At 30.4% G+C, this 13826-nt stretch overlaps 1 protein-coding gene across 4 annotated transcripts in view; it reads right to left on the bottom strand.

Moving 5' to 3' along the window:
• Positions 1-1503: 1503 nt before the first annotated feature.
• Positions 1504-13826, bottom strand: part of Noc1 (Nucleolar complex protein 1) — a 56060-nt gene continuing 43737 nt past the window's right edge. For all 4 annotated transcript variants that reach the window (XM_075357207.1, XM_075357206.1, XM_075357209.1 and 1 more), the window contains exons 14-16: positions 12406-12632; positions 10313-10457; positions 1504-1668 (exon numbers count right to left, since the gene is read on the bottom strand). In XM_075357207.1, coding sequence (XP_075213322.1) covers positions 1559-1668; positions 10313-10457; positions 12406-12632 — 482 coding nt within the window. In that variant the 3' untranslated portion in view covers positions 1504-1558. The remainder of the gene's footprint in view (positions 1669-10312; positions 10458-12405; positions 12633-13826) is intronic.

The following is a 13826-nucleotide window of genomic DNA, read 5'->3' as shown; positions in this document are numbered from 1 at the left end:
ACTGTACGTCATCATTCATTAAAAAATTTAAGGGCGCCAAAGCTGGTGAGTATGAAGGGTGAGAATTGGGTTCACGTTTCAACTTCACAAGAGCACATTATGTATGTGGCCGGGCATAAGTTTATTGCAAAATTATCAGCTCTGTGGATTGTTGAACACTACACACATCTCGTAAGGTATTTTAACATCTCTATGAATTGGACTGAATTTACAGTAGACTCAGTTTCCAGATATCACAAACACATGTTCAGAATCCAAGCACACTGTCAAGAGAATTTTTTTGCAGAGGTTGTTTTGAATTTTTCAAAACATGGTGATTACATCATGACGATGAATGTAACTAGCATTTATTTTTTCTGCTGTTAAAAATTACTGCTTATTGTTTTAGATGCATTGACATAGCAAAACTTGCCTCCATAAGAATGGTGTTTTGACAGAAAATAAGACAGCATGAGTCAACTAGTTTTGGAATGTTAGTAGTAGGAAAATAAACTTACAAGGTGGCAGCAACTGCCATTTTGTGTGACATTTTAGTCATCTGTTACATTCCAGTGTGCATTATATTTCAGCTGCCCCTTGAATATATAAAAAAAATATACAAATAGAAAATAAAGGATGTTCAATCTGAATTGTTTGATCTAGGAGGAGGAGGAGAAAGATAAGTGCTGCCTATTACAACTTTATTTAAAATATAATAAAAAATACTCTGGAAGAAGATAAAGAAGAATCAATTAAAAAGGATCAAGAATCACTGTAGGAAAAAAATTAATTGTATAAGATTTTCAGATGGCATGGTATTTTAAGGAGATGAAGCACAGGATGTTCAATCGATGATTTAAAAATTAGAAGACACTGATAGAACATGGAATGAAATCTAATGTTAGGAAATAAGGGTAGGAGACAATAAGTCAATGAATGTCTGAAAAAAAAGAAAGAAGAATCGAACACATAAAACAGTACAGCTACTTAAGTATCATAGTATAACAGACTGCAAAAGTAAAAACAACTAATGGCTGAGAAAGATTTTAACAGAAAGAAGTTATTATGCAGTAAGATAAGTTGAAGTATTATGTAAAGTGTTCTGTTCAAAATGTGCTTTTGGATGGATAAGAAACATGGAAACAAGCAAAAGTGAGATAATCTTTGAATTCTGGAAATGGAGGTGATAGAAGAAAATTAAAGGGCCAGACAAAGAGAAGAATGGAGAAGTAGAGCTGAATAAACAAGAGTAGGAGCTTAATCAGAACAATTCAGAATAACAAATCTAACTAGCTGGTATGTACCTTGAGAGTATAAGACTGATTAAGACAGTTCTAAGAGTGAAAAAGAAGCCAGAAAACAGTAAAGATTATACACAATCTAAAAGGAAACGTAAGAATCAGGATGTTAAAATTTTAGCTGAGATGAAAAATGAAGAACTTGTAAGTACAACCCCTGGGGTTGTAAAAGCCCAGTTAAAATATTTATTAAAGTTACAAATGTAGGAAAATAATTATACACAAATATATTAACATTTTTTTTACTTATCAATGTATAAATAAAATAGAAAAAAGTGTGATTATTTAATTTTTCTTCTTTTCCCTTTTTTATAATTATTATTACTGCTCCTCCTTTTATTTCCACTGATCCAATCATTTCGCTTCATTTCCCATTCCAATTGTCTGGTAGCTGTAATAAAAATGATTACATAAATAAAGGATGCTTTTATAAAATCTGTAATTTATTTTCATGCTAAAGTAACGTACATGTATTTAGAATGTATTGTATTTAAAATAAATGTATCCTAAATGTATTCTTTCTATTAAAATAAAGGTATAGATTTTGCTGCTAAGGTATAAAATAGGATTTCTAAGGTTTAATAAAAAAAAAAAAGTAACTCGTCATGTGATTATATTAATTACCTGATGTTAACTGTATTACTCAGTTTCTCAAAATATTACTACTTATTCTCAGAGAATATTAATAGATACAAAATACAACTTTTATAAATTTCACTCATATCAAAGGTATCAAATCTAAAATATATTCCAGCCACATGAATGATTCAATTTCCTGCACAAATTTTATTAAAATTGGTACTGCTGTTATCTGATAAGAAAAAAAAAATTAACTGATAGAAGTAGAAAAATTGTGACACTTAAGGTCTTCTTTCATCAAATTTATTTTAAACAAGAAATAAGATCACTTTGTTGTTAATACAGGGTGTTTGGGCTAAAGTTATTCAAAAGTAATGAGTTATTTTAGCAAAACCAGTAAATATAATTTAATAATTTTTTTACTAAGGCCAGCAACTCACCACATTTTAATGAAGGTTAGGCAAGTTCAATGTGTGCACCTTTTATAGCTCGGCATACGTCAAGATCATAATCTAACTCCTGCCAGGTGTTTAGGAGAATCTACGGTGTTAATAGACAAACAGCTTCAGCAATTCTGTTTTAAATCGTCCAAATCTCTAACCTTTCTTTGGTACATGCAACATTTAACAAATCCCCAAGCAAAAAGGTCCTAAGGAGTGATATCTGAAAATCTAGGTGGCCATGTAGTTGAAGTTACAAGCTGCAACAGTGGCTCATAAATGGAGCCACTTATGAACAATGTTGTGAATAGTGGAATGAGGAATTTGCAGTTCATAACTAGCCCACCTAATTGACTTTCCAGGACTGGCAGGTATGTGAATGCATCACATACATGATCGACAGTCTCATCATTAACCGAAACTTTTGGATGATTTCCAGTTAGTGAAACAAGCTTCTAGTCTCTCTTCAAGTTGTATCCCACAGATAAATAAACTTGGATGCAGGAGGATCAATATTCCATTCAGTTGTACATATCACTGAACAAGAGTAACCGATTGAAATTCCACTAACCAAAGCACATACTGAACTTTCTGTTGTAGAGTCCACATCTTGACTGAGAACTACTACTTTATATTACTACTACTGCATTGTGAACTGGCTTGCCTGCGTATGCATATTCCGCTGACCTTGAAAGTATACAGAACAAAGAGAGATATCTCCTTTCGACTGAGCCTACATTCGAGAGATTACAATGACTGGTTTTCCAAATATACGAGGTGTGTGAGAAAAGTAATGAGATTGGTAACAATGTGAACGATCTGGCAATGCTGTGTCTACTGGTCTGTGCTAGACCAGTTTTCATCCCTTCCACATGCTCAGTAAGAGTTTCAACTCCGTTCAGCCAACACATTATTTTTGACAGCACCATCAGTGAAGTTGCGTTTTGTTGTGCGTTACGAAAATGGAGCATCGGAATTTAGAGCAACGTTGTGTAATCAAGTTTTGTGTTAAACTTGGGGAATCCGCAAGTATGACCTTTGAAAAGTTGAAACAGGCCTGTGGGGAACATTGCTTATCAAGAGCACAAGTTTTCCGCTGGCACAAATCATTTTTGGAAGGCCGAGAACACACTGAAGAGCAACCTTGCTCAGAGAGACCTTCAACTTAAAAATTTGACAAAAACATTGAGCATGTGAGGGTTCTTGTGAAATCAGACCATCGTTTAACAATAAGGATGATGAGTGAACAGTTAAATTTAAACACTTTCACCGTATATAAAATTTTGACAGACGATTTGGACATGCGAAAGATTTGTGCGAAATTGGTGCCGAAAGACCCCACAATGGAACAGAAGGACAATCGAAGAAACATGTGCGTTGATCTTCTTGAGAGGATTAACAATGACCAAGAATTCTTCAATCATGTGATCACAGGTGATGAATCCTCTATACGTGTATTGGAGTACTATCTTGAAACACAGCGGCAAAGCGAAGAGTGGCACACTCTGTCATCTCCTCGACTGAAAAAAATGTAGAATGGGCAAATCAAACATCAAAACCATGCTGATTTGCTTTTTTGACAGTAAGGGAATCGTGCATAAAGAATTTGTTCTTCCAGGACAAACTGTCAACCAAGTGTTTTACAAAGGTGTCCTTGAAAGGCTAGGAAAAGTGATTTGTGTGAGACCAGACATTGCAGACAAGTGGATGCTTCATCATGACAATGCCCCGTGTCACACGGACATTTCCATCAGGGAAATTTTGACCTCAAAATGCATTCCTACAGTTCCTCAACCCCCCTATTCACCTGATTTGAGTCCTTTGACTTTTTCCTTTACCCGAAATTGAAACATGTCGTAAAAGGACGTCATTTTGGAACTCAGAAGAACATTCAAAAGACTGTGACCGACCAGTTAAAAGCCCTACCAGTTGAAGCCTTCCAGCGCTGCTACCAGGAGTGGGAACAACGACTCCACCGGTGTGTAGTTGCCCAAGAGAACACTTTGAAGGGGATAGATAACATTGTTGTTTGAAAAAAATAAAAACTTTGATAAGTAAAAAATCAGTCTCATTACTTTTCTCACACACCTCATAGGCCATTACTTTTGGATACCTTTAACCCAAATACCCTGTAATTACACAAAAGTTTTATGAAATTTACAGATATCAACAGTAGCTAATTTCCTCAAATAATAATTTTATACTAATTGCAAGACTCATCCTATTTTAATAATTGAAGATGCTGGCCAAAGAGGGTCAAGATATGATCAATGCAGCTGAATTTTTAGTTTGTTACAAAAATGGAAGTTCAGAAAAAATATACACAAATTCTTGTAATTTTATTTTCACTGTTTGAAGGCAAGAAATAATTTCAATTTTAACTGAATAAAGGCTTGGGTTGGTAAAACGTTTCTGATCTCTACGATTTCAATGAAGTTTTTATTTGCCCTTAAAAAATGGTGTAGATTGAAAGTAAACTTTGAATGTCATAATAAATTTTTTGTTAACGACAGAACTAAAGAGAAATTGGATGGCCAACCAGTAAGTTTTAACCAGTCCCTAAGAAATATGACATTTAAAAAAGAAGGAACTGAATATCCCAAGATTTTAGTCTTGAAAAGGAACTAGAGAGACCCTTGTTGGAAAAACTGATTTTTTTTTAATTGCTTTTTAATTTTTTCAGAAGATATTAATTTTTTTTTTAATGAATGGTTTGAATATTGCAACATTTAAATTTGTATTGTAGTAGGCTAGGGAAATGAGCTTTAGGGAGTGCAAGAAGACATTCTAAAAAAGGGAAATATTGGAACACTTCAATTTTTATTAAACTGGGAAGCAGGTGAGTAGAGTAGTATTCAGAGTATCAGGCATGAACCTATTCTTCTCTTAAATGTTATTTTCTTTCTAAAGGCAGGATAGATTTTAAAATTTCAATTTTGTACAGGAGTATATCAGGAATGTCTGAGATGGGGTTCTAAGAATTTAAATCTTTTTAACCATAATGAAGATACGTAGTTCTTAAAGGTTTATTTTTTACCTACATATTACAGTCGAATCTCTATATAATGAAATCAAGAATCCCGGAGAAAATTCTTTAAATAGAGGTTTTCGTTATGTAGAGGGAGTATGTGTTAAATGTTTTCCAAGAATCCTATTTTTTTATGTCTGTGTACTGTAGATAACTGTCTCGTTTAGATAAATGAAAAAAAGTTTGCACAGTAATTTTAGTGCTCTAGGTTAGTTAATAGATTTTGGGAAATTCCGCTACTTTAATGTACAGGCAGACAGTAACTGGAAAACATATGTTTAAATCTTTTGTTAGATTTTTATTGTTAATGGGTTATAAGAGAATCTTGGGAATTTTTGCTTTACCAGTTCAGTAAAAATAACCTGTCATTCTTGACTGTTTACAAGAATACTTTGTATACAGGTACAATTTAGGTATGGAAATCAAATGAATAACTACCTTAAAATCACAGCGATGTCCATAATACTAAATTTAATGACATTATTTTAAAAAAACAAAATATTTTTAAAATTGGGGATATAAGGGTTTATGAAGTTATTATACATCTTATTATACTCAGGAAGTAGTAAGCTTTAAAATAAGTAAGTTTTAAAGAAGAAAGCTTTAAACAACAGAATTCCTCAGCTGGAGCTGGAATTTTTTATTTATGTAGTTGTTACTGAAATTACTGTGACAAACAAAAAGTTGTAGTTCTATATATAACAGTACAGATATTAAAAAATAATTTTTAAAATTACTGTAATATAAATTATGAACATCACACATAAAGAAATGGACATGATAGGCAGAAAAGTTATTCAAAAGACTTAACAATTACTTTTGAAAAATAAAAGTGGCTTAAAATTTTTATGTATTATGATTAAAGTTGCTACTTTTTTTTTACATATTTTCAGTGAAAGAAAAAAGCAAGTTGTTTTCTTTTTAAGTAATTTGACTAGTTTTTGATGCTCTATTGTTTTCTGTTCTGTGCCAATCTGTTGACTTTAACATAGTTACTACATCATCATCATCTTGTCATGTGTCTTATTGAATCTAGTCTACAGTTCAACAATATATTCTCTTTGTCATTAGGAAGGAGGAGAAATGACAAATTAACCAAATTAGTAGATTGCTAACCAAATTATTCCTTCTCTTTACTTAATTCTGCAAAAAATTTATCTTTTCTCCTACTCATAATAAAATTTTTCCTTTTTATACTTTATAAAGCTGCCTAATTTAAAATGTCCTGTAATATCAGATCCAATAGCCAATATTCTTTTCCTTTATAAAAAATCATTTTTTTTTCAAAAATCTTTTTACAAAACTTTTTCCTATGCTACATGTATTTTCATCATAAAGCATTACAAATATTTTAAAGAATATCTTTCCAATCAAGATCTTTAGTTGATGATCTTTATTTGAGAGGGAATATTCTTTTCTGCATGAAACATCTTGGTTATGTATGTCATTCTGCTTTTTTTAATGTAAACTTTGTCCTTCCTTTATAATTTTACAACCTAAATGACAAAATTTGTTAACTTATGGTTATTAGTAAAATAGTTTAATCATATCTTAATATTTAACTCCTCACTCTGTTTTATACGTTGTTATTTTTATTTTATTTATTTACTTTCAAACTGAATTTCTTTACCAGTAACAAATCCTTAGCATTTAATATTTCTTCTAATTTATTTCTGATTTATGCCAAAAGAACAGTGCTATCAGCTAATCTTATATTACTGTCTCCTCGGGTAAGTACTCTACTTGCAAATTTCTCCTTAAATCCTGTATTATTTTTTATAACTATAAAAAAGCTGACAACAAAGTTGTTATATTCTCTTGGCATTGGTTATTTATTCTTATATAGTGGAAAAATAATTACACATTAAAAAAGTTAGAAAACAAATAAAAAAAATTTGTTTTAATTTTTTCTGCTTTCCCAACCCCAAAATCATCTAACAAGACATTTTGGATTTGTCTATGTTTACTATGTTAAATGGACGTAATTAAAAAAGTTTCAAATGAAAAATTTGATACATTCCACTGAAAAATGTACAACCAATAAAGTTACCCACAATTTTTTTTTGGGGTGAATTATGATGATATTTGAATGTAATATTATTATTAAAAGTTTGAATAAACCAAAAAAAGGTTTAAAAAAAATTCAAATGATCGGCTTCCCCACCCACGATATTTCCAACAAAGTATTTTTTTTTACATTCATTTGGCCTACTACTATGCTTAGGAAGACAAAAAAAATTTTGTTAAAAAACTTGCAATTGATAAAAAGACAGCTTTTTTCGATTTTTGGGGGAAGAGAATTTGGGGGTAAAATTTCCTTTTAAATGGTAAGATAAGCATGTACTGAGCTTAATATGAAGTGGAGTTAACAAAATTTTAAGAAAATTGACCCCAAAGAAACTACCTACTACACCCCTTGGGGATACAAACCCAAACTTTTACTAACAAATTGCCCCACATATATTTTGTGTCCGAACCAAAATGTAATATATACTGTTTTTGTACCAAATTCCATAAACATTGGATCATCCAATCAAAAGTTATTAAGCCTCAAACATGCAAACACCTGTATGCACATTATTCCCCACTTTTTTTATTTTTTGGATCCCTAGTTCATAGAACATCAAGAGATGCAAAAAACACCCACACCCCATTTTTTGACTGATTAACAGACTTTCCTTCTTGCAGCACAACTCTAGAACTATGATGCCAGGAAAATAAGTTACCAGTTGATGGCAGATTACATACTTGTCTCACTTCTTTCCCAGTCAGTATGTGCCTTTCTTCATCTTTTAATCTTATAACTGTTAATCTTTTTAAGTATATGATCTTTTTCCTAACATACAAGTTCAATTTTCCTCAAAAGTTTAAACATTTATTTCCATTTTAAATTATTAAATACCTTCTCCATATCTACAAATGGGATTTAAATGGCTTTATCCATGAGGCTGTCATTTAAATTGGTCATAAGCTAGAATAGTCCTTTTATCCATGCGCTTGATGAGATCAAACAGTTGTTCTAATATACTGTTTAACTACATTATTTTTTATGTAAAAAAAGTATTGAAATAATAATGTTTATAACTGATTTCTTTATTATGGTAACATTTTCTTTAAGATCTGTGAGCACTTTTCTAATCAGATAAACTTTACATACTCATCTATACAGCCCTTCTTTGCTTATTTTTTTGTACACCACAACTAACCTATCCAGAAACCATTTTTTTCTCTACTATATTTCTGTATCAATAATTTTTGCTAAAATATTTTACATTTTTTATGACTTATCTCTAAAGTGCCTGTACTGTTTCCTGGTGTCATCATTTTAATATTTCTTAACTTTCTATATTCATCAATCATTTTTATTATACTATTTATTCATGGTTTTCTATAGTGTTACAATTTTATCTTAAGTCTCTAATTATTCCTTTTTATAAATGTAAGCATTTTTTATCAATAGAATCAATCTTATCAAGGTTTCTACTAACAATATAGACTTGGACTTTAAATTTATCTCAAAAAAATATTATTTCATTGCGGTACTCATGTATACATAACATATTCTTTAACCTACATTTTTCATTATTATTTGTAATCCTGTATTTAAAATTTTTGACTGCAGTAATTATCCTATAATTCCCTGAACAAAAATCTTGAACATCTACCTTTCATGTTTTGGCTCATTCTAGCACCAAATTGTGCTAGAGTAACACAATGTTCACCCCCTCAATAGCTATTTAAATGCATTTATAATAAAAGTTTAAATTTAAAAACTTTAATTTTTGTAAACTGCCATAATTGAATAATATTAATGGCAATAACATATAAGAAGCAATGATTAATTCACTTACACAAATAGCATATGGACTGAAAAAAAATCGTAAGCAGAAAATAAGTTATATCAACTGTGTAAATGATCTGGAAAGAAAAATGTAGATATAGTAACAGTCAATCTGTGTAAACCGTTAGGGTAAAACAGACGAAAAGAACTTAAAATGTATTTATTTATTTACATTTCAACAAAATCAGTAATATTGTGTGCTTCAAAATGTTTCAAAATGAAAATCAAGATTTTAAAGCTATGTAATATTTCTCAAGTTTTACGTACATTGATTAATTATACATGAAATAAAAGACAAACTCAAACAGTTTTAGCTGTGTGCAAGCACTAAAGTCTACAGATTATGGTTTGCGTGCTAAATTTACAAATGAAATGATGCACTTGACGATGAAGACTTTCTTTATCGTGTCATATTCAGTAACAGATCAACATTTCATATTAATGGAAAAGTAAACACTCATAATATGCATTTCTGGGAATCAGAAAATAGTGCAATGTGAACAAGACTCTTCAAAACTGTATGTTTTTTGTGCTGTATCCCAATGGCAAGTTTACAAGCCATTTTTTTTCTTGAAAGCAAATGTGTCTGGAATGAAGTATCTTAAACTGTTTGAGTTGCTCTTTCATTTCATGTATAATTTATCAACGTAAGTAAAACTTAATAAATATTAATAACTTGAAAACCCTGATATTAATTTTGAAAGAAGGTATATTTTTTCTCAAGAACACAGATAAAATTATATGTTTATTATATCAGAATCTGAGAAATAAATATCTCAATTCAAATTTATTTTTATCTGGTATTGCATAAAATAGTTTTTATAAACAGTTAACAAATTTTGCTGGTGTTATATAAATAAATAAAGATATATTCCATGAGAGATGATGAATTAATGCCTAGTCAAACGACAAACACATTATTTATACTCTTGGCTCATTTAAATTTGCTCTCTTCTGGTAAATATAATAGATACAAACTGAAATAACTAATCTGAAAATTAAGAATAAATTTATATAAATAATAAATAAAAACATTATAAATTAAAATTACTTGACTTATTTTTTAAAAATTAATACAACAGACTTGTTTTCTTCCACGTAAATTATAAATAAAATTTAGATACAGTAACTATATCTAATACATTACCTGCTTTGTCTTTATTTGATAATGCGTGCGCAGATCCTACTTTATAGCTTGTACCAGCTTCTTCCAGCATTTCTGAAAATTCTTCAGCAGGGGCAAATAAATCTGACACATTCTTTCTAAGTTTTTTCAAATTTAATTTTGAACCCTATTAACATAACATTAAACTTATAGATAGTATTAATTTAAACAAAAATAACCAAAATTCATACTTAAGTAACATTCAAGTGAAAAATTTAACCAGATTTATTTAATATAATATTTTAAATACTCATTTAATAATTCTTTCAGTCACTTTTGTGACCAACTTTAATGACTGGTGTTGTTTTTCATCTAGGCATCTAGATGAAAAACAGCTATTGGTGGTGATGGTTTTATTTTAACTAAAACAACACATATTAAGAATACAGTCAAAAAGCAAGTTAGATTTGAATTGTTTTCATTTAGTAATCATGCCAACCTGAGAATCTGCCCCACATAGAGAACTAAATTCAGAGACTAGGCAACTTGGTTACACTGATGTGGAGACTATGTAAAAATGTTCACTTCAAAACTTGATTAAAGTATGGACTCATGAGGGTAGTAGTGACCCTCATCACTCAAGACAAATAGGAAAGGTGCACTTTGAAACTGGCATTGTCTTGTGTTTCAAACTAACTTTGGGAAAGGTAAAGTCGGCGGCCCAGACATCTACAGGAAGCTCCTTTAAACGCCAGACCTGGTTCATGCCACGTTGTAGGTAACCCTATGGTGTGTGGGTTAAGTCTCTGCTGTCAGCTGTTGTCATCAGCAGAACAGCGCTCCGTCTTGCATAATGAATCCAATGCTTACTTCAGGTTAAGGTTTGGCTATACCATAATCATCATGAGCCAGCCTCATGATAAAGATTAATTGTTTTCATCATCAAGCTCCAATTTAAGTGAAAAGTGTTAGTTCAAAAATCTCTTAGATGAAATTATTGAGAAGTACTCGACTTAAATAAACAAATGAGAATATCAGTGGTTGAACACAGCACTTAACCTTTTCTGCATCCTATCTAACATGAGTAGCAGGACGGCCTTTTTTATCTATGAGACAGATGCATTTATCAGGTATGATATTAATGATGATTATGGGTGACTACATTTAAAAGTAAGCAGTTAATTGCAATGTCATAGTCAAGATAAATCGTGCGGATGTGATGTGAAACAAGCCCACAAGGTTAAATGCATGTTCTTTCTGTCACTTGCCTGCTGTTTTGTTGTCTGCATGGGTGCACATTCAGTTTATTTAATGTATTACTACTGCCAGTTGTGGGATGAAGTAACACTGAGTAAAATGATAATTAAAATAAAAAAGTTTCTTGCTGAAAGTGATGGCAAATCTCAAAATTTCTTTTTGTAAAATTGAACCCTTCGAGACAATTTTAAGTGCACTACAATTCAGTAAATGGAAAGGAGCCAGGAGTAAAAAGTTTTTAAATAAGGTGTTATAAAAACATCTTCGGCTTCATATTCTTAAAATATGTCTTAACAAATAGATAACATTATTCTAGCAATATCTTCAATATTCTATTTTCAATTTAAAAACTGAAATTCAAAAGAGGAAAAATGACTGCTTTTCTGTTCCTGGAGGTCAGTTTTCAACACCTTTACTGCTCCAGAAGTACGCAAAATCTCCTGCTCTTTCATTACTTGGAAAGTATTTTCAAGTGGTTTTCATTATGATAATTTATATAATGTTTTAATCTATATTTTTATGCAAATATAAAAATGGATATATTAGAGGAGGGGATAATTATAAGTAAATTGCACCCTTCCTGCTTTTAAAAATATTATAATCCTCAAACTAAGAAAAGACTGGACATGTCCACCACTTGCATACACTAATCACCACTGCTTTTTCATCTATTAAATATGAGAGATATTAAAATGGTTAAATGTAATAAATTCAGTATTCCAAATAAAAAACTATACAAAATAACCTAACTGAATTTACATTTATATCTGCAGCTGATTTTAAAGAGGCAAAGTGTTATATATACATATATATATATATATATATATATATATTAAAAATAAAAAATTTCATCAATTCTTCACAATAACATTACTTACCTTTTTGTTTCTTTTTGATCCAGAGCTTGCATCACCTTCATCCTCATCTTCTTCACTGTCATTAAAGTCTATTACTTCAGCATCTGAATCATCAACATCGCTTAAATCAATGTTACTATCATTATCATCATCTAACTCATTATTATCCTTTTCAAAATCCTCTTCATCAATATCATCTTCACCCTCTAAATCACTTTCAACATCTGCATCCTCATCTACATCATCATCTACCAATAAGAAAAAAATTATTCAATTTTCAATACATACCTAAGTAATCTATATACATAACATAACATGTTGGGAGTCATTAATAAACAATTCCTGGCAAAAACTACTGCAGATAAATGGATGTAAATTTGTATACATGTTCTTATCGTGCAAGTGGACACTAAGAAAGGATTTTTTTGAAATTCTGAAGGGTTAAAATGGAGTAACAATGAAATTTACTATTTTTTTTAATTTCTCTGTAACAAATGAACACATTGATGTGTGTATACGTAATCTTTATGCGCGTATCTAAAAACCATTTTCTAGATTTTCTGAAATTGAATCTTGAAAGGATTGAAGAAAAGTAAAACAATTTTGAACAATGATTGCAAATTTTCCCATTTCCACCTAAGCTAAATGAGATACACAGCAGATTTTTGCTTGCAAATACTCTTAAGGTAAATATCTAAAAACCATTTTCAGGCTTTTTTTTATTTAAATTTTTGAAGGGGTGTTGTAACCATTGTAAATTCTGACCTAAATTTAAATTAAATTGAATTGGCTTAATTAAATTGGTGAATTTATTTGTATTTGTATTTTATTTTATTATATGGATTTCTTAATATGTAGACGGATGATAATTTTTTAAAACGTAAAAGTTAAATTAATAGCAGCGTGATTCATTAGTTATCAAAAATTCCTTCTTAAAATAGAATTTTAAGAAATATGATATCATGCTTGAAAAATAAACAAACATTTCATCTATACAAAGAGCATTTTGTTTGTGTGGTACACATACTCACACAGACTTGATAATTCGGAGAAATAGTGGTGGGGTTAGACCAGTGAGACCATTGGAAAGCGTCAGTTTGGTGTTGGATTTTGACATGGTTAGTGTTGCAGTGAGTATTAAGAAAACTGATCAGGAAATTCATAAACTATGATTTGTACAGAATACAGGTATGAGAATTTAATGTCAAAGGCCTCTCCATAAAAACATTTCATGGATTTATCAGAAGATTGCTTATCCGTCGACTTTTTTTAAAATAACAATAAAAAATATTATTAATGAAAATGTAACATGTTATAATAACAAATTATGTTTAAAATTATAATTAAAATTATTTTTGGATTGGCCAATTCCTTAGTATTATAAGTATTAATAAGATATTTTGTTAAGTTCTGACGTGTACAAGTAGTTATGTTATAGTGGT

This window comes from Lycorma delicatula, chromosome 2 (genome assembly GCF_047948215.1).
Source record: "Lycorma delicatula isolate Av1 chromosome 2, ASM4794821v1, whole genome shotgun sequence".
Taxonomy (NCBI): Eukaryota; Metazoa; Arthropoda; class Insecta; order Hemiptera; family Fulgoridae; genus Lycorma; species Lycorma delicatula.
This window is presented reverse-complemented; position numbering and strand designations above follow the sequence as displayed.